Below are 21,257 nucleotides of genomic sequence, written 5' to 3'. Positions count from 1 at the left end.
GGCACATGTCACCAGGCCTGCAGGGACAAAGCAACTGTTCTTGGTGATAGTGATATGTGAGCCCATCCACATAGTGATTCCCTCATGTGGTCTCTTGGGGGTAGGGACTCTGACTCAGCCGTAAGCCTTAGCAAGTGGCCAGAAGATAGGCAGAGCCTGACCCCAGAGCAGTCACTGACTTAATGCAGATCTAAGAAGCATGGAATCAGAAAAACCTGGGCTCCCATCTCAGCTTTCATTCAGTAGCTTCCGCCTCAGCCAATCATTTAGCCTTAGCCTAAGTTCTTAACTTACAAAAAAAAAAAAAAAAAAAAAAAAAAAAGGCTGCCATTTTCTTCTGTAAATTTAAATGAAGCTGTAATGGTGAAGCCTAATGCGTAAACGAGTTTTTCTAACCACCAAGTACTAGGTGCGGAGTACTGCACAAAACACTTCATATGCACCATCTGATTGAACCCGGTCACCTCGTGAGGGGAGCACGATTTTGTACCCAAATGCAGATGAGGAAAATGAGGCTAGACCTTAGTCATTTGTCCAACCTCATGGTGCTGGTAAGGGCCTGGGTTGGGACTTGAACCCAGTTCTGTGTCTTCTAGAAATACTATCCCCTAACAGAGGTAACGCAGACGGAATAGCAGCCATCATTAGTGTGATTGTTAGTGGATATAATTATTATGTTACATCTGATTGGCTGGACTTTGCTTATAATTTCTTAGACAGAGCAACCAAGAACTGAGCTGTCCATAAAAGGGCAGTCATGCCGGCCTTGCCTGGCCCCAGGCTATGCCCTATTCCCTAGGAGTAGGAAAGGCAGGTAGCCAGGCTTGAACAGTGTCCCTTTAAAAGCTTGGCCTCTCTGAGCTGTGGTGGTAAAGGTCTGCATTGGCCTTGCCACGTGGCTGGGAGGACTCCTGTGATCCTGTACACTGTCTCCTGGCATCCTTGGTGCCTACCCCAGACCACTAGTCCTTCCATCTCATCCAGGGCACCTCCTGGAGGCTTCCTGTGTAAGGCGTCACAAAAGCCCTCTGCTGATCTCTGATGGTGGCTGTAACTACTGAGCCAGGACACAAAGAGGGAGAGGACCCATTTATAAAGGCCAGTGAGCAAAGCCATGCCACCTGAGATCCCAGCACAACCTCAGCCAGCACGAGTCATAGCACGGCCATTGCAACACAGCTGACAGAAACTCTCCAGCCATGCATGAGGTGAGTCAGCAGCTACAGAGAAAAGTGCGCCATCCTTCGGACTGCAGCGGGCCTGCAGCTCCCGTCAACTGTCACCTCTATGAGTGACCGCTGGCAGAGCTGGTCCACCGCTAAGTCTGCCGCCGCCGCCTTCCACTACAATGAGCTATTTACATTCCTGTTCCCTCATCTCAGGGGATGATAATGAAGTGCCTGGCTCCCTTTTGGTAATGACATGATGCATATGAAGGTTTGGCATGATACCTAGTCTATGCAACATGCAGAGCACCTACCGGGAGCCAGACACTGAAACCAGGCCTGGAAAGTGACAAAGACACTGCTCCCGTGGAGCTCACATGCCAGAGGAAGGGAGGGTAGATGGACTAGATGAGAAGACCATGAGAAAGTCCGAAGGGCTTTGCAGAGAACAGAATAAAGCAGTGTGAAATGCATGGCTGGAGAGGGCTACTCCACAGAGCTGGCTGTATTAGCAGTCACTGTGGTTCTTTGCTGTTAGCGGGGCTCCCTGGGGTGGCCTCTAAGCAGACTCCAGTGAGAAATCACTCTGATCATTCTTCAAACCCAGTGCCCCATCCTAAGGGGGCTCCCTTGAATTGCAGCATTCCCCTGGAAAGCTCCATCTCATCAGAGACTTTGCTTGCCTTTCATCAAGAGGGAAGGAGAATGCTCATGGTGAGGTGCCCAGGAACACAGAGCAAAGAAGTGCTTTGCCAAGCAGCAGGTGAGGGTAGGGGGTGAGAAAGGGTAAAGGTACGATTCCAAGATGTGTGCCTTAGATTTCTTTTCCCACTAACCCTGATGGAAGCTCTTTGTTTCTGCTGGCACGTGCTGGCATTCTGGGTTTACCACCCCAGACTGCTCACGGCCATTCCTCCGCCATCACTTCACTTAAAAGACATCTGAGTTCTCCTGAGTGCCCACCACAGAGCCAAGCACTTAAAATGACCAGCCAGCTAAGACTTCTGAGGCAACCACCACCTTCAACTTTTCCATCCTTTCTGGGCTGGCCAGAGGCATGTGGTCTGCCCACATCCCATTGAGATTGGCATCAGACAAGATGAAAGGCTGCCCTGCCCTACTTCCCCACCCCTAACTCTCTCTCTCTCTCTCTCACCAGCTTGTGTATGTGTGTGAGGGGGTAGGGGATAGCAAACTCCTCCCAAGCAGGAACCAGGATTTTTTTTCCTCTCTTGCCCCAGAATCCAGAATCCAGAGTGAGGAGACCTTGCTCAGTAAATGTCCCCTGCGGACTGAGGCCACCAACTTCAACTCAAGGAGCAGCTGGTCTCATAGATGACTGAGAGAGCTCTGACACTAGCTCCCACCCTTAGGCAAGCCCCCTTACCCCCCTCCATTCCCTCCCTCTCATGTGAAGGGCATGGCTGGGGGAGGAGGCCGAGTTGACAGTAATACCACCCTAGTTGGTCGTGTAAGAATCAGAAGAAATCACTTGGATAACAAAACTAGAACCCATAATGTTACCTTAAGGGGAAAGGTCTGAAGAAAAGAAAGGGGTACAGAGAGCTCCCTTCTGTGAGATTTCCCGGGCAGAGAAGGTGAATGTAAAGAGATGTGATGTCTGTAGGGAGACGTTTCTGGGATCCAGGATACGAACGGGAGGTGGGCTGAGACTTTCTTTGAGCCAAGTACCTGTCTGTTTCTGTATTTTTCCTCTAGTCCCGATTTTCCTTCCCGACATCTGTCTCCTCCCTCCTCCCTCGTCTCCACCCCCTCACCCCCTCAGCAGGGAAGGAATTGGCCAGCTCCACCGGGTCAGCCCCCCAGAGCTCCGCCCCTGCTGGTGGGCCAAGCGTTAACAGCTGCACCTGCTGCGAAGTACTTGCAGTCCGCACCTGTGCTCACAGCCAATCAGCGCCAACGCCGCAGGGAGCCGCTGTCAGCAAAATCTCAACATCCACAGCTCAACAAAAATCAAACACTTCCCCGGGCAGGCAGGGGATGTCCATGTCAGCCGCGAGTTAGAGACCAGCAGGCAGCAGCGGCGCCTGGGTACCTAGAGAAAGATCGCTGGAGCCCGATCTCGGAGAAGGAAGATGTCGAATGAACTTGAGTGAGTAAAGCAGTGGATGCCGGGCTTCCCGGCCTCCCCAGCACACCGAGGCTGGCTGGGGCGGCCTGCAGAGGGAAGAGCAGGGAGGCCGGCGCCAGGATTCACACGGCAATTTGTAAGGGTGAATGAATGGGCTGACGATCCTGCCCTGGCGTGTTGAGGCACGTTCAGCTCTCTATCTAGGGCTGACTGTTTCCCTGGGAAAATAGTTTTTCTTTCTCTCTGGGCTGAGCAGTTTCGAGGAAGGGAGACACAGCGCTGGCTGAAACTGTGAATTTTGGCATGGTGTTTTGATACTCTGAAGGGGCCTTGGAAATCAGAGACACTTCAGCCCCGTGGACGCTCTCTCTCCTCTTGCCAAAGGGAACTTCTTTGAGGCGGCTCTCGGAGCTGTCTTAGGCAAAGAGTTGGGTTTCTCTAAAGTTGTTTGTTGAGTTGGAACAATCCCAAGAGAGGCTACGACAGTGTAGTGGCTGAATACATTGCTCTCTGTAGTGGTTTTCCTTAAGTTCAAACCCAGCATCTGTCCCTCGCGAGCTGTTCGTTCTTGAACATGTCATTCGATTTACCTGAGCTTCATTTTCCTCATCTGAAAAAGGGGAACAAGAACGTTTTTGTAGGATTCTTAAGTGTGCTGAAAGCTGTAAAATGCTTACCAAAGAGCCAGGTCTGAAGCTGAGTTCAATAAAATGTGGTCAGTTTTACCCAGAGGCAGAGGTAGTTCTAAAACTGGGGAAGCCAGGGAGTGATTTTCGGTGAGGTCATCTGTGTTGCCTGGCAGGTGCCTTCCTGCCCACATCTGGGATTCAGAATCCCCGACTGGCTGATGCTGACCTCACTCTGGGCCTCTACTTCAGGTCCAGACTTAGAGAGGATGGGATAAGGTTAGGTAGGGTGTGGACAGGGAGCTAGCAGGAAAGACCGCAGTTCTTAAACACCAACTTCCCCTTCCTCCCATCTTTTGAGGTGCGTGAGCAGATGGGAGTGTTGAACAGTTCAGTTTCCTGCCCTCTCTGTCTCTCTCCTTGGAGCTTTTCCTTGGCAGGCTAAGAATTTAAACACTTAAAGACAGAAGAGGTGGCGGATCCTAATGCAGACAGGACTCCATCATACCAGCTAGCTCTTAGGTGTACCTACGTTCACTATGTTGTCTGCATTCACCAGCTACATTCACTAGGTGAATCACGTAGTGATTATGTGGAGAGCATCAGGTTTCTTTTTGAATGGATTCTTGGTACAATGTGTGGACAATTGGACCACAACTAAGTAAAAGTAGGAGCACTGTACTGGCACCTGGGTTCAAGTCCCCACTCCTCCACTCATTACCTGGGTGACTTTGGGCAAGTCCCTTGACCCCAGCCCTAGTCTCCTTACCCGTAGACTGACTAGTAGTAGTGCTTCTGGAGTTGTTAAGGGATTTGATTTCAGAACAGCCGTTGCTTTAAAGCCTCGTAGGGAGCATGCTAATAATGCCATCCTCACTTCATGGAGGAATGAGCAATTGGGCATTTCTGAACCCTCTTGCTTTTTATTTTCCCATACTTTGAAAATACACACACACTTGAGGTATGTCCCCATCACAACTTAGACATGCCAATTAAAGCTGCCAAGACTGCAGACAATCTATTCAGGTAGCTCCTTAGGGGTATGTGTATGTCCCGAAGCTGGCTTATTTGAACAGAAGGTTTTCTGCTTGTCCTTAATGGTTTGGGTTTGAAGTCAAATCAGCTGACGGTAGAGACTTCTCCATTCCTGGAAGCCTGTACCTGTGAGTAATTGCAGGTCAACTTTGAAGCTACTATTTGCAATTACAATGGCTGCCCCTGAGGGCTCAGCTGTTCCTATAGCTGGTGTGTGTGTGTGTGTGTGTGTGTGTGTGTGTGTGTGTACACACACACGCAAGTGACAAACTTGCTTGGCTTGCAAGTTCTGAGCTGTTGCTGCTGCTGCTGCTGCTGCTGCTGCTGCTGCTGCTGCTGCTATGGCCTTGGTCTTGAAGGGCCTTGCCTGGAAAATCATGTTAGGCCAAGCAGCCATCTCCATCCCTCAGAGAATGAACAACTTTGTTGGCCCTGGGGCAATGGTGAAAAGTCAGGTTTGAATTTGCTTCAAGTCAAATTGAATGAGTTTGCCCTTCCTGACTCTAGCTTCCTCACTAGTAAAATGGGGACGATGAACACACCTACCTGGCGGGGGAACACTGAGCTCTGGTAGTGGACCACCTGGCCCACTAGCCCCATTCCCAGGCCTCCAGTGGGAGGTGGCCCTGCAAAGGCCAGGCAGTGTAGTCAGAAACCAGCTCCAGGCAGCTGGTGGGTGGTGAGCACCCGGCCTTTCATGTGGTCAGGCCCAGTGCCTGGCGCCTCTGCCAGCCACCTTGGTGCTTCCAGCCCGCAGCCTAGCAATACCCTGCGGCGAGAGCAGGTTTCAAGGGTTCCTGGGGCTGTGGCCTTCTGGCTTCTCAGGGAACACAGCTTGGACTCGCACACTGCCTACCACAGGCCTGGTTAAATGGGCCGTCAGGCTAGTCTGGAGACTGTGGCTCTCGTGAGAGCCAGATCCCTGGTGACCATTGGCCTCCAAAGTGTCCTACCGTGTTCAAGGCTGTCCAAGACACCTGCTGAGGGAAGGAGGGCTTCGCGACCATTGGTATACAGTCGGTGCAATCTGAGGATACTGTGCCTCAGCACCCTGGCCTCTGCATCCAGCAGCCTGAGCCCTTTGCTATTGGGACTGGAGAATGACCACGGAGGAAGGCCCAAGGCTAGAGGGCTCACAACGTGCCCCCGCCACCCCGGTCCACAGTGCTGAAAGAGTTAACCCAGAGCGCCGCCCCGCTGTGGTTTTGTGGTCGAAACCATGATTGCCAGGAGCAAATTTTTGTCGTGCAGGAGGTGTGTTATTAAAAGTCGGAGTTACGGGGCTGGTGAATGAAAAGTTAAAAGCCCTCATTAAGCTCCGGCTGTAAAATGGGGCGGAGCGGGGGCGGGGGCAGGAGTGACAGTGGTAACGGGCAGTGGCTGCGCACCGCGCAGTCTGGGAAGCGCGCAGACCCGGGGCTGGCCACACCAGCTTCCCAAGCCTTGTGCTAGGGTCAGACAAAAAGAGGGACAGCGGCGGAGCCCAGGTCCCCGACTGAACATTAGACGACCTAATAAGTGCTTGATCAGCACGTCCCATTCGTCCTCCTCCTTAACCTCAAAAGGAATGGACACGTCAAGGGACACTGACTAGCCAAGATCTCCTGGAAGAGCTGGGGTTTCACCTGGATCCCAGCCAAAAACTAAAGCTTCTATGCCTAGACATTAAGTATAAGAATGTAGATCAATTCCCTGCTTTTTTGTTTTTTCCTGTAGGTTCAGTGTATAAGAGACAGTGCCTCTGTGTACCCTGTCTGGAACTAAGTAGCTCAGGCTGGCTTTCAACTCATGATCTTCCTGCCTCAGCTTTGCCAGGGGATTACAGGTGCGCGCCACCACACCCGAGTCACATTTTTATATTCTTGTGTTTTATAAGCCCGTGTAACTTTTGAAATGAGGCAAGGGAAGAGAGAGTTATTATCTGTAAGAAATAATTATTATTGGCTCATCTAGAACACCATTCTCAGAATGTAGCTGCTGTGACTGGCCGTGTAGCTCAGTTAAAGCATTTGCCTGGTGCATATGGCGCCGGGCTCAAACCCCAGCCCTACCACTGAAAGTAAGTAAATAAATAAAAGAGGTCCCTGGCTCATCCACATGGGAACTTGGATATGCAAATTCTGAGCCCTGCCCTAGATGTACTGAATCATAAACTCTGGGGGTGGGGCTGGCCATCATTTGTTTTAACAGGCCTTCCAGGTGATTCTGATGTATGTTTGAGTATTAAAAAACACTGGCCTAGAAGACTCGGTAGAGGACTTTTAGGGAAAGGAGGTTCCCAGGTTGACCACAGTCCTGCTGTGTCACTGCTGAGTCAGCAGACCTAAGCGTGAGTGTGCACCGCCTCTCCCTCTCCCCCGCCTCCCCCCCCCCCCCCCCCCGACGGTCACGCCTGTGTTTAAAGCCCAGCTCTACAGCTTGTGGATGGGTAACAAACTCTTCATATTGGTTTCTGCATGTATAAAACAGTGATCAGTGATTTAAAAAAACACCCACCACCCACCTCTCAGTACGTGGGTGAGAAGGCTGGGGGCCATCATTCAGCTCCATTCCCGGACTTCTCTCCCTGGCTCTTCTCCATCTGCTTCCCACAAAGACGGGTTAAGGCACTGGTCACCAAGCCTGACAGCCTGAGTTCAGTTTCTAGGCCAAGATGGTGGAAGGAGAGAGAACTGCCTCCTGTAAGTTGTCCTCTGAACACACATGATATTGCACACACACACACACACACGCATACATATATATGCATATACATTCATGTAGAGTGATTCCCTTGAGTCTTCTCAAGGAGCCATTGAGAACTGGGGCCACTGGAGAGTAGAGTCAGCATTGTGTCCCCAGCACTCAGCACACTCCATTCATCACAGAATAACCCTCAGCGAATGTTTGTTGAATGAATCAGTGAGTAACTGAAGGAAGAGGTGCAGCTCTCTGATTGAGATGTAGATTTCAATTTTTTTCCCACACCTCTATTGGACAGTAGAGAAAGAAAGAAAAAAAATCAGACAAGGAGCCAAGGGAACAGAGTGTAGAAGAAAAATTCCCATACAGGGGAGAGTATTCAAAGAGCAGAGAGCGAGTTTCTGGTATAATTAAGAAACGGCACGTAATTAATTCGAACACAGCCAGCCATGTATCTGGAACCCGGCCTCTGCCAGCTTGCCCACCTGGATCCAGAGGAGGAAGTGGCCTGTGCTCTGACCACTTAGCCTGGCATCTCCAAGAAGCCAGCCAGCTTCCAGGAAGAGATGACCGTCTGGGAGGGAAAGGAGAAAGTGGGGCTGGGATGACCGTTCAACAGGAGCGTTGGGGTGATAATGGAGTGAGTTTGTGTCATTACTACTGTCTGTCTGTCTGTCTGTCTGTCTGTCTGTTTGTTTTGTTGCACACTTGACCCGCATTATCTCACTAGCGATACTTTGTGGGCTCACTGTAAAAATGAAAGACCACAGTAGAATAATTTTAGCTGGCACTTGATACTTAGTGGTTCCTGAATGAATGATCCCTATCATCACACTTGGGTGAGAATCTCACTCTCATCTTCCCACAAAGGTACAGAGATGTCAGGTCACTTGCTAAAAGTCACACAGCAGAGGTAAGGCTGGAACCCAGGTCCGAATAGCATTGGGGCACACCCCTCCAACCAGATAGGCATGCTACCTCATTCAAACTAGGGCTACCATACATTCATGTCCTGTACTCCACCATTTCCCCCAGTGAGAGCACCCCAGAGAGCCCCCGTTTCATGTGGGCAAGGCACATTTCACAACATGTGCAGCTAGAAAAGCAGATAGGCCACTGGCAAGCACAAGAACCCTGGGGCGCCCCTGTCATGCTCAGGAACACCTTGCGTGGGGCTGGCTGAAAAAGGATTCCTCTGTGAGCCGTTGTGGTAGGGCGTCCCTGTGGGTGATTGGTGAGTGTGATTGATTACTGCTGATGAAGCTGGGTGGCTCACAGCTGGGTTTGGCAAGTCACTAACTGTCAACACCCAGTTCAGGTGGCCCCTGGAACTCTTCCTCCTTAGGCTTAGGGAATTGGAACCCAGCTTGCCCAATCTCTCCTGGGCTAGGTACTTCCATAGGTGAGGCTTGAGGCTGCCCCCCCTTGGGCGGTACCCTTCCTCCTACCCTGCTAAATGCACACCCCTGGATTACTGAGATGCCTGTGACATGTACGGTTATTGACCTCAAAACAGGATGAGATGCTTCTAGACTCCTTCCTGCATGGTGTGTTTTTAGGTCTTACCACTTTGGGACTTTGTGTCTAAGGGCTGCCAATACCTGGAACTGCCAGGATTCTAACAGAAGGAAATGACACAGGAAGGTCTCAACTAGCAGCTGGAGTGGCATCTGCCTAGTCTCCCTGGGGATCTGCAGTGGTTCAGCTCCAGCGTGGGAGCCTCTGAGAGTCAGACAGAGCACAGCTGGGATAAAGCCTTGCTTCTCCACTCTCAGCTTCCTCTGGGTTGGGACGTGCTTGAGTCACAGCACGAGGCTGACTGGACTTGAGACAGCTGACACTGCACCCCTCCAGTGCCAGGGGAAGGCTCTACCTGCCTCGGGACCCCTGCTAGGTAGATTGCACACCCCTGCTGGCCAGTAAGAGGCCTTAGCAGCCAGGCCTCAAAGCCAGGCCTGGAGATGTCTTCATCAGCTTTTCAGCTCCCTCTCCTCTGGAGAAGATGGGATGGGAGGCTCTGATGGGACAGCAGCTTGGTGAAGGCTCTAGATGTGGTGACATGACAACCCCAGTTCGGGCCTGTTGTGTCAGTACCAACAGGTGGCTTTACACAGATCAGGAACTCTGTCCATGGGTGTTTTCTGTACTATCAAATCGGGACAGTCATATCTGCCCTCCCTCCCTACAGGCACATTACAGGACCTCAGATATGACAGGTGGATGATGTGTATGTGTTGAAAAAACAGCACACTATGCAAATGAGCGGGATTATCAAATCCTGGACTTGAGGTTCCTCCCCAGTCCCAGCTGGCCTTCCTTGAATCTAGACAATACATGCAAAGCACCTGCCTCACACCCAGCACACAATAGGGCCAGGCCCAGGCTGAGACCTTTGACCTTGGTTCTCAGAAGGTCTCAGGTCCCCCACAACCATCTTCTCCCTGTACCCTCCACCTTTCTCAATAAACATCCATCATTAACTCCCAGGGTTCAGGCAGCTCACAAGGCCTCTGGCTTCATGTTCTTCACTTATTTGGTATTAACTGTCTGTCTTGTCTTCATCCTCCATGATGGCCAGAGGAACCCTGTCTAGCTGTCCCTAGAACAGGGGCTAGACCATGGCAGTCACTTGATAAATATTTGCTAAAGTGACATGGGATACCATACGAGTTCTGGGTTTTGCTTTTCTCCTCCATCCCTTGGTGTAAAAGGGGATTACCATGGAGTTCTCAGGCCAGATTCTCAGGTCACCTCCTGTCTCCATTGTCTACTCTAGGTTCCCAGGTCACCTCCTGTCTCCATTGTCTATTTCAGGGTCTTTAAAGTAGGAATAATAACCACCATGTGTGTTAGGAGTCTCCGCCAGATAAGGACTTGGAAAGGCAAGGCAAGGGGTTATTATACTGTCTCCCTTGTCTTTTGACTAGAGCTTGTTCACAGCCCAGGGTTTGGGGTGTGTGATCATCCAGGGACCTCAGGCAGTCTCCCCTCTACTCTCATTCTGGAGTGCTGGGGTGATGGCCCTGATGATGAGGACCTATTTACAGTACCATTATTGTTGGCAGGCTCATAAGCACATTTCTTATGTTAATGCATATAATTCTCCTAACAACCCTGGAGAGATTAACTCCGATGTAAAGTAGCCACCCTGGGTGACTCTGTGATAGTGCTGTGTTCTCATTAATATTCTTCCCAGCATTTATCTCGAACTAAAATTAACTCACCTGCCTGTTTATAGTCTGTCTGTTCCAATTAGACAAAAAGTTCCATGGGAGCCGAGCCTTATCTGCCTTGGACTTGGCTGATATCCCAGGGCCTAGAAGAGCCCTTAACTGGCACGTGGGAAACATTCAATAGACCCATTTAATAGATGGGGAAATCAGCCGAAAAGGCTAGGTGCCTTCCTTCCTCAAGAGCACACAGCTCCCAAACTCATGAGCTTATGTTTCTTCTTCCCATGGTGCACTGGGCTCTCTGTGCTGTGCCCTGCTAAGATCTGAGGTCATCACAAATATGGCCCAAGGACAAGTCCTTTCCCGACTAGCTCTCCCGCTCTCTGTCTTGGACAGGAACATGAACTGAGAATCTGGGCAGAACCTAGGGAAGGTGACCTCATAGGCTCGGTATCACCTGGCTTCCCCTTTGTTCTGAGCTGTCACTTGTGAGGAGAGCTCATTCTTTCTTGGAAGCCCTGTCCCATTGAGCCTGCAGCAGCTTCTTCAGCGTTTGGCTCTGCCTCACCACCGGGCCCTTGTAGTCTTTGAAAGCGCACAGAGCCCAGGTCCTGGTGTCAGGAACTCTGCTGACCTTATGCACAGTCAAGATATCCAGGAAGCCAAGTGCTTATCCTTAAAGTGTGAGGCCAGCTGGTGGCAAACACGGGCATGGGCACCAGGACTGGAGAGCTCTCAGCTCCTGCCCAGAAACTCTTCCTATCATGTTCACCTGCTCATGCCTCCTGCCTGTGTGGGTGGGAAATTCCTCAGAGCCTTGTGGAGAACTGGTTCAGAGTATTCCAGAGGAGGGAATTTTCCAGACTAGGAAAGGCATCAAGAGTGGAGGTGAGCGGGAACTGAGAGCTGATACTTGGACTCCAAGAGGTCCGAGTTCAAGTGGAGCCACCCTGCACTTCCTGGCCGAGTGGCCCTTAGATGGTGATTGTTTGAGTCTCAGTTTCCCCTTTTGTCAAAGGGGATAGTGGCATTCGTGTCTCAGGGCTGGTGTGTGACAGATGAAGTGCCACCTAGAAACAGTTGGCATGGTGTCTGCCTATGACAGATGCTTAAGATACCTGAGGGGCTGGTTTATTAAGGAGTCAGACTTGGGGATCCTGAGGGAAGCATTGGAGACCCTTGCAGCCCAGGAAGAGCCCCAAATGAAAACTCCGTTCTTTTGTTTTGGGTTATGATTCTGTTGCCTTTTAAATGTTCTTTTACAAAAAAAGGGTCAGAATATGAATAGCCCTACAAAACTGAGCCTGGCCATTTCTTAGTCAGTAGACCAGGAACAGGAGTCCAGATCTGTGTATGACCAGGCTGGCAATACAGCAACCTCTCAGCATCTAGCTCCTAGCAGCCTTGAGCGTTGGTGCGGTATGCATACATTAGGTGCTTCTAATGTGCCGACAGGGCGTGTGAGCATTGAGCATTTATGTGCCAGGCAGGGTGCTAAGCATTTTCTCAAGTATGAATCAATGTACTCAGTCTTCACAATCCTGCATTTACGATCCTTATTCATAAATGAGAAACACTGTGGGTCCTGGCCTGCCTAGCCGACCAGTGGGGGACCAAGGAAGGCAGGGAGCCTCAGACATCCCCTGCTTGTCCCATGCCATCTTAGTTAGGGAGTTCCCTATAGCCTGGGGCCTGGCAGGGACAGGGGCTTGTTCAGTAAATTCCTCTAACCCCAGGCTCAATGAGGAGGGGCCACCTCACACTACTCTGTCTGAAGGCTTCTTGATTTATAGCAACAGAAACTTGGGTGTGCCTCACTCTTCATGCTCCTAAAGCAGGAAGGTTTCTGTCATTTCTCTTTCCTGTGTGACAGTTCCTGCTACCTCCCTCTCAGAGCCCTGTACCCCTACACCTTGGGGCCCAGTAGGATGGTAGACATTATCCTGGATGAGAACTGCAGAGGAATGAACCGTCCCTGTAGTCCGCACTGCCTGGGCTCAACTTACTGATGATTCCACTCAAGTGAAAGCCTGTACCTGAGGCACACCTCAGGCAGCAAGGCATACACTTCCTGCAAGTGCCTTCCAGAGGCCCCTGCCCACCCAATGGTCTGGAACAACACCTGCACCTCCAGCACCAGGGTAGCCTCCTGCTCTGGTAAAGACTTGGTGTCAAGGACAGAGCGGTGTGGCTAGTGGAAAGCACATGTCTTGGGAGCTAGATAAACCTGAGTTAAAATTCTGGGTGTGGGCTGGGGATGTAGCTCAGTTAGAAGGGTACTTGCCTACCATGCACAAAACCCCAGGTTCAGTCCCCAGCACTGCATAGACCATGTGTATCCCAGCACTTAGGAGGTAAATAAAAGAGGTCATTCCCAGCTAAACCCCTAGTGAGTTTAAGGCCAACATGGACTACACAAAAAAACCACGCTCTAAATAATAATAATAATCCTGATTGGGTGGTTGACTGGCTGGCTGATCATAGGCATTTTCTTTTTCTGTCTGAGTCCATAGTTCCTACTGTTAGGTGAAGCAAGGTCATCTCCATGTAGTAACTTGTAAGGGGCAAAGCTGCTGAGTGGGAACAATCCAGATGCTGTGTTTCATAGCATCTGGTGTTGTTCCTAAGACCCTAGCAGGGTGAGTCATTCGGACCCATGTGCCCCTTATGGAAAGGGAGGCTCTGGGACCCCAGCAGACCTGAACACCCCACTTGATCTTTGATCTGGGCAGCCATTCTCTCACTTGTCAATTCCTCCATGTGCCCTGTGTCCTAAAATAATCACGAGAGCTTTGCGGGTGACCGCACCCACACATTCCCCGACACTCTGCAAGTGTGGTCCTGGGGCTAGCGGCAGCAGCAACAGCAACAAGGATGCTGCTAGATGTTCACATTCTCAGCTGCCCCAGATGGAGGGAGTCAGAAACCCCTGGGCTGGGGATGTAGCTCAGTTAGGAGAGTGCTTGTCCAACGTGGTGAAGCCCTGGGTTCTGACCTCAACAACACATGAACCGGACATGGTGGCCCACACTTGCGATCCCAACACTTGGGAGGTAGAGGCAGGACAATCAGATGCTGAAGGCCATCCTTGGCTACACAAGTTTGAGGCCAGCCTTGGCTATGTGGGACCCTTTGTCAAATCAAAAGATTCTTGGGGTGGCCTCCGTTGTGTTTTAACCATCTGGCCATGTTCTCCCTAGTTCAAGTCTAAGAGCATGAGGCCACTCCAGTACAGGGACCCTGGGAAGCTCTGTGAGCTGTTTCCTCCACCAACGGAAACAACTGTTGTGTCTTCACTGAGGACAGCGCATGGACTGTGCTTAGGCTCAGTGCCCGAACATGGCCAGGGCACAGCAAAGACAAGCTATCACTGTCTTTTGGTTTTGAAACAGGGTTTCACACAGCAGCCCAGGCTGGCCTGGAATTGCAATCCTCCTGCCTCAGCCTCCAGAGCACTAAACAGTAGGTTTGCACCCCCCAATCCCATCCCCTGCTAGAGGTTGATTTTGTAATCATCATTGCTCTCTCTACGCCTCCATCCCTTTCTTTGAGCCTATACATGCAGCTTGTCCCTGGGCTACAGTGCCTTGTATTTATCTGGTGTCTTGGCACAGTGCCAGGCTGCCCCTGCCTCTGCCTGGTCATGAGCAGCTACTCAGGGACCTACAAGACATGTCAGTCCAAAATGCCACTCCCCAGGACCAGGTTCAGCCCACGAGCTCTCTTGCTCTGATGTCCTGTCCTTCACTGTATTTTTCTCAGTTTGACCATTTGCAGGGCTCTGTGCCTTTTCGTGGTCTCAGGACAACCTCAGGAGTCTTGAGGCACTGTCTGGAAGTTTCATTTTCTGGAAGAATGTTGCCATGACTCCCTGTGAACAGTATTGCCATGGCAGCACTCTATGGAACTTCTCGGTTGGCCAACACTATGGTCTTTGTGTTGGAGATGAGGGCTTCAGACCCCAGGTCTGCAGCTTCTGCATAGCAGATCAATTTGGCATTGATCTATATCTGAGGCTCATTGCCTAAGGTGGCCGAGGAAGAAGTCTCATGTTCCTAGGATTGGTACCTCCTTGCAGTGGCAGGATATGTGTCTTGGGGACCTTCCTCTGAACCTAGAAGAGATAATTCTTATTTGCGTGTTTGCATTTGCATATGCGTGCAAGTATGTACACATACACACGTATATGTGCATTTATATGTGCATGCACACGGAGGCCAGATGACCACCTTATCTGTCATTCCTCACATACTCTCCATCTTGCATATTTTTGAGGTTGGTACTTACCTGGAACTTACATCTAGACTAGACTACCTGGCTAGTGAGTTCCAGGGGACCTTGCTGTCTCCTCTTCCCCAGTGCTGGGATTAAAGGAGCACACTATTGCATCTGGATTTTTTTTTTTTTTCTTTTAACCTGGAGACCAAACTCAAGCCTTCATGCTTGTGTGGCAAGCACTTCACCAACTCTCCATCCTCAAGTGACCCTCCTTATCTGCCGGCAGTTTCAGGTCTGTGCGACTGCTGAAGAATGACCCTGTGAGCTTCCAGAAGTTTCCCTATACAAATGAGGATGAGGCCTGGAAGACGTACCTGGAGAACCCTTTGACAGCCGCCACCAAAGCCATGATGAGAGTTAATGGGGATGACGACAGTGTTGCAGCCCTGAGCTTTCTCTATGACTACTACATGGTATGCTTGCCTCCTCAGGCCGCGAACCCATCTGCTAAGTCTGTCTCTGCTGTCAGGCCTCAGGGCTCAGCAGCCCTCAACCCTGGGCCTTTGAAAATGCCATTTCCCTTTTCCTGATTAAATCCTACTGTCATCTCATTTTCTCATGGTGTGGGGAGCGGGAGGTTCTCCTGGGTCACCATTCTATATCACCCCTTCTTTCAAAATACTGTGTGCCCACACATTTCCATCTCCCTACAAGACAGCTCCTGGAGAGTGGACACACAGCATGGCCATTGCTGAAGCCCCAGCAGCCCACACAACCTGTCACCTGGTGTATAGCACATACTGGTGGAATAGATTCCTGGCTTGGCCAAGCACACTTCATCATGACCGTTCTCGCTGGCCATCCTTTCTGCCCTGTCCTTTGGGTCATCCCAGACTCCCACCATCCCTACCCACTGTTCTAATCTCATCACCTACAGCAGGGCTCTCCTCTTCCTGAGCCTCTTCCTGTCCTTCCTGCCTCTGCCAGCATGCTATCTTGGCTTGTCCCTTGGGTCTTAGACTCTGGGGACTGTTGGTTCTCAGGCATGGGCATTGGGCCCTTTCAGCTCTGAACCAGTCATCAGTCACAAATATGAACCCACAACATACCACCATCACCACCTCTGCCTATGCCAGAAATTGCTAATAGAGTGCAGCCTGCATCCTCACAGAGCATCCATGAGGCCTCAGTGTCTTTGCTAACCTAGAGCTCGGGCAGCCTGCCTATCTGAGTACCTGAATTGACATGGAGAGCAATGCTGTCTTGCACTGGGGGATTACTCCAATAAATCTTCCTGGATTTGTTGAGATGGCTGGTCCTGAATATGAACATTCAAAGCCACTTAGTGTGGGGATGGAGGGTGGGGGTGTTCACCCACTCATGTTGGAAGGTGAATTCTCCTCATGACTTCAGAGGCCCAGGGAGACCAAGGTATGTGGTTCCTGACAGGAAAGGCCCCAGGCTGTCTCTGGTCCTCATCCCAAGCTAGCCAGGCTCCCCTGCCTGCCAAATACCCACAGACTGGCAGTCTCTGGATCCTGTCTAGTTCAGGTCAACAGAAGGGAATTTGAAGGGCTACTCCAGCTCAAGGCCATGATGGAAGCCAGAATTCTCCATCCATCTTCAGATCCCAGCCTAGGGTTCACAGGGTGAGGCTGGATTGTAAAATAAAATTCCATGCAAGAGGCTGCTTCTAGGACTGTACCTTTGCCCCTAGACTGCCCTGAGCACCCACATTTCTTTTCAGGGCTAGTTGTGTTTTTCACACGTGAGGATATGAGGTACAGAGGTGTTAAGTGCCTTGCCCAAGGACACACAGTCAACATGTGGTATGTCTATGAAAGGAATCGAGAAATGGACCACCTTCTCGCTGAAGAGACTCTGGCCCTTGGTCTCCCCACTAGGTCACAGTGATGGTGTTGAGAGAAATTCAGGGTGGTAAGAGAAGTTGAATTAGGAAGTATTTTGTACAAGGTCTCACTTACATGATGTGCTCTTTTTAAAAGGGCCACGGCCCTTTTTTCTATTAATCTATAGCTTTAGAATCTCCTTGAAACGGGTATTATAATCCTCCATTTAACGTTTGAAGAAATTGAGTCTCAGAGAGGTAGTCATTTATCCAAAGTCACAGCACTTTTAAATGGCCAGGCAAGTCTGACTCCCACTCCCATGTTCTCAACTAGAAAGCTCAGGGAAGTACTTTCCACCCTGTCGCTCGGGGCTCAGTCTCAGTGGTGGCTACAGCACCGGCCAGCTTGAACGATTTTCTCCCAAGCATTCCAAGGCCTGGCCTCATCCCCTGAAAGGTTGGAGGCTCCCAATAGCCAGGTCCCAGCCAAGAACAACCTGTCAATCTTTCCTTCTTCTCTTCCCAGGGTCCCAAGGACAAACGGATACTGTCCTCCAGCACCAGTGGCCGAAATGACCAAGGAAAGAAGTAAGGCTTCTCAAGGCCACCTCTGCCTCTTTTGACCCTTAACTGCTCTGCTCTGTTGGGGACCTTGAATGCAGGATGGTCTGCCTGTCAAGTATAAGGGGTGCAGTGCTGGAACCCACACACAGTACCTCTTAGAACTCCTGTATTTTAACTTCCTTTAAGATCAGAAGAAAACAATGTGTATAGTCCAGCCTTGAGTCTACCTGTCTTTATGCTTGTACAATAGGAAGGTTTCAGAACAACTAACACCTAGCTGGTAGTGTAGCTCAGTTGGTAGAGTGCTTGTGTACCAAGCACGAGGCCCTGGGTTCAATGCTCAGCACCACAGAAAACCAGATATGCTGGTGCATGCCTTCATGCCTGCCATCTCAGCATTTGAGAGGTGGAGGCTGGAGAATCAGGAGTTCAAGGTCATCATTAGCTACACAGTGAATTTGAGGCTAGCCTGGGCTATGTGAGACCCCATCTTTAAAAAAAAAATCTGGTGATGTCAGCAGAGTTTTGCTAAATTATAATAAAGCTGTGCTTGAAAATGTATAAACACGCATACACACACACACACACACACACACACACACACACACACACACACACACACCACATGCCAGATCCCCATACCATGTATGTTGGCATTTACTGAAAACACACTTCAAAACCTCAGCAGCAGCCTCAGAGGCAGCTTTTCTGTCCAGGCTCTAAACCCACCTCCAAGGGGTCAGGTGACTCCTGGGATTCGACTCCCAGCCTTCTGGCCTTTGCCTGGTATCCACGCCTTAAGCCACAATGTTCTTGCAGAAAGAATCCTAGGCTGAGCATGGCCTGGGGAGGGCTGGGGTTTGGGAGGGTGGAATCCTGCCCCTCTTCCTGCACTTCCTTTTTCCTGATCAATGGGGACCTCACAGAGGTCACTGCATAGGGCCTGCCTGTGACTTCTGGAAGATCCAAATGTCTGGGGTGCCATTGCAGCTCTGCAGGGGCCCAGTGTGAGCAAGAAGCTGGCTCGGGCATTCCCCTGCACTGCTGAAGTAGGGTTCTGGGTGCACAAGGCCTCTCTCAAATGAATTCTACAGTTCAGTAACTTCCAACCACAAGGGCAATGCCTGTTTCTTGCAAAATACTCTAACTCCATAGATGTGTATAAAGTAAAAAGTAAGAACTTTCTGCCGGGTGGTGGTGGCGCACGCCTTTAATCCCAGCACTTGGGAGGCAGAGGCAGGCGGATCTCTGTGAGTTCGAGGCCAGCCTGGTCTCCAAAGTGAGTTCCAGGAAAGGCACAAAAGCTACACAGAGAAACCCAGTCTCAAAAAACCAAAAAAAAAAAAAGTAAGAACTTTTGTACAGTCCTATGTAGATGGATTTTTCTTTGAGCCTTCAGCTCACAAAATAAAAACAAACAAACACAAAACACTGACACAGAGACTTATTATTATAAAAGCTTGGCCTATAGCTTAGGCTTGTCCTACTAGCTCCTATAACTTAAATCAACACATTTCTATTCATCTACATGTTGCCAGAGACTCATGGCTTTTACCTCTCCTTCTGCAAGTTTGTTCCCTCCATGTCTGCGGGTGACTTTGCCTTCCTTCTTCCCAGAGCTCTGTGTCCAGAAGTCCCTACTATACCTCCTGCCTAGCTATTAGCCATTTAAGCTTTTTATTAAACCAATCATAGTGATATATCTGTAGACAGTGGAACCAAATATCTCAAACAGTGCTAGACCTGCCACACTGATGATTTGTGTATATTCTACTTGACCTTTTTCTGAACACATTGTCTCACAGGTACACAGCCCCTCCCAGACACACCCCATTCAGTACAGCTGCTGAAGTGGGGATATTTTGGCACAAGAGCATTTGGCTCAGAAACAAACAGTTAAACTTGCAGTGTTTTAAGTTAACTAGTTGTGTATTAATAACTAAAGCAGGATGTCCCCTCAACCCAGGGCCTGAGAGAATGTCAGTCCTCATACTTTCCTCCTTTCCTCTCTGTGGCCAACTGGCCTGTGCAGAGTCCAGTGTCCCACATGCTGGGAGACAGGGGTAAACCTACATGGGGTCACCATCAGTCCAGCCTGCAGAGGAGGAGTGTGCTCACTTTTACTGTCTCTCCCCCAGGTTCTACCACAGCATGGACTATGAGCCAGATCTTGCCCCCCTTGAGAGCCCCACGCACCTCATGAAATTTTTGACAGAGAATGTGTCTGGAAGCCCAGACTACACGGACCACCTAAAGAAGAACAACTTACTAGGCTTGGAAGGGGCGGTACCAACCCCCGGCAAGACCACTCCCCTCCCCCCAGGTCCAAGCAAGCTGGAAGTCGGCTCCATGGACAGCTACCTCTTGCCCACTAGTGACATATATGACAATGGGTCCCTCAACTCATTATTTGAGAGCATTCACGGGGTGCCACCCACACAGCGCTGGCAGCCAGACAGCACCTTCAAAGATGACCCACAGGAGGTGAGGACTTGCCCCTGAATCCTCACAGCACCCCCGATATATGTGTGCATGCACATAAGGAGAGAAGACAGAAGATCAGAGCTTTGCAATTGATGGGAGAAAGTTCTAGACCTAAGGCTGGGCTGCCACATACTGCTGTCCAAGTTGTACACTGCACACCCTGTGTGGCGTGTGTGTGCAGCCCTGGCCTGAGCCCCCTGCCGTCCAAATGTGGTCATTTATTCTCTTGTGGTTGTTTCTCTGTAGTCGCTGCTCTTTCCCGACATCCTGAAAACATCCCCGGAACCCCCATGTCCAGAGGATTATCCTAGCCTCAAGAGGTAAATTGGTTTCCTAGGACCCTTGGCCATTTGTGCAGGAGGCTGAAGACAGCTCCATAGTATCCCTAGAACATACTAGGCACCCACAGCCTGTTCCTGAGCAGTGACAGGGGACTCTAAGCTCAACACCCTGTTAGAAGACGTGTACCTGCAGCTTCAGCCCTGAGAGGTAGAACCAGCAGGATTGATATGAGTTTTAAGACAACATGGGCTCCATAGTTGAGGCCAGCCTAGACTAAATATTGAATTCCCTGCAAGTTTGAGCCACATAGTAAGACCATCTCTCAACCCTCCAAGTGCAAAGAAAACTGAGGCTCAGTTGTCCTTAGTCCCCCGTGGCTTTGCCCCTATTCTGGTTCTCCCTGGTTTTCTTTGGACCTCCTTTATCTAACTAGAATGTGACCCAACAGAGCCATTAAACTGCCCCTCCTCCCCCCAGGACAGGAAAATGACTTAGATCACACAGCAAGCCTGCCACAGATCCAGGCCCCTGCCCTATGCTCCAGGACACCCCTGCCTGGAGCCTGCCTCACCATCCTCTCACTCCCCACAGTGACTTTGAATACACCCTGGGGTCCCCCAAAGCCATTCACATCAAAGCGGGCGAGTCACCCATGGCCTACCTCAACAAGGGTCAGTTCTATCCGGTCACTCTGCGCACCCCAGCGGGAGGTAAAGGCCTCGCTCTGTCCTCCGGCAAAGTCAAGGTGTGTGGGGCAGCTTGGGAAGGGGATGCTGGTGAGCATCTGTGTGTGTGTGTGGTGGGGGGGGGGGGGACGGGACACTTGTCAATTGAGTGTTGGATAAAGCGGGATGCAGGGCCATGCTCTGGGAGGGAGCCTGGTGCCTGGACCTTCAGACCAGGGTGACGTGGCCGCTGCACTTGCAGAGCGTGGTGATGGTTGTGTTCGATAATGACAAGGTCCCGGTAGAGCAGCTCCGCTTCTGGAAGCACTGGCATTCCCGGCAGCCCACCGCCAAGCAGCGGGTCATCGACGTGGGTGAGAGTGAACCCCAAGCCTTGCCTCCTGCACCCCTTCCCTCTCCT

The 21,257-nt window shown here is 50.7% G+C and overlaps 1 protein-coding gene across 1 annotated transcript in view; it reads left to right on the top strand.

Annotated features, from left to right (window-relative positions):
* The first annotated feature begins 3,130 nt into the window (after positions 1-3,130).
* Grhl3 (grainyhead like transcription factor 3) overlaps positions 3,131-21,257 on the top strand; it is a 31,823-nt gene continuing 13,696 nt past the window's right edge. The window contains exons 1-7 of the mRNA XM_036179243.1: positions 3,131-3,279; positions 15,279-15,465; positions 17,368-17,429; positions 19,544-19,889; positions 20,136-20,209; positions 20,763-20,916; positions 21,099-21,210. Coding sequence (XP_036035136.1) covers positions 3,263-3,279; positions 15,279-15,465; positions 17,368-17,429; positions 19,544-19,889; positions 20,136-20,209; positions 20,763-20,916; positions 21,099-21,210 — 952 coding nt within the window. The 5' untranslated portion in view covers positions 3,131-3,262. The remainder of the gene's footprint in view (positions 3,280-15,278; positions 15,466-17,367; positions 17,430-19,543; positions 19,890-20,135; positions 20,210-20,762; positions 20,917-21,098; positions 21,211-21,257) is intronic.

The sequence above is a fragment of the Onychomys torridus genome, chromosome 2, assembly GCF_903995425.1.
Source record: "Onychomys torridus chromosome 2, mOncTor1.1, whole genome shotgun sequence".
Lineage (NCBI taxonomy): Eukaryota > Metazoa > Chordata > Mammalia > Rodentia > Cricetidae > Onychomys > Onychomys torridus.
Note: the sequence above shows the minus strand (reverse complement) of the source record. Positions and strands in the feature narration are given on the sequence as shown.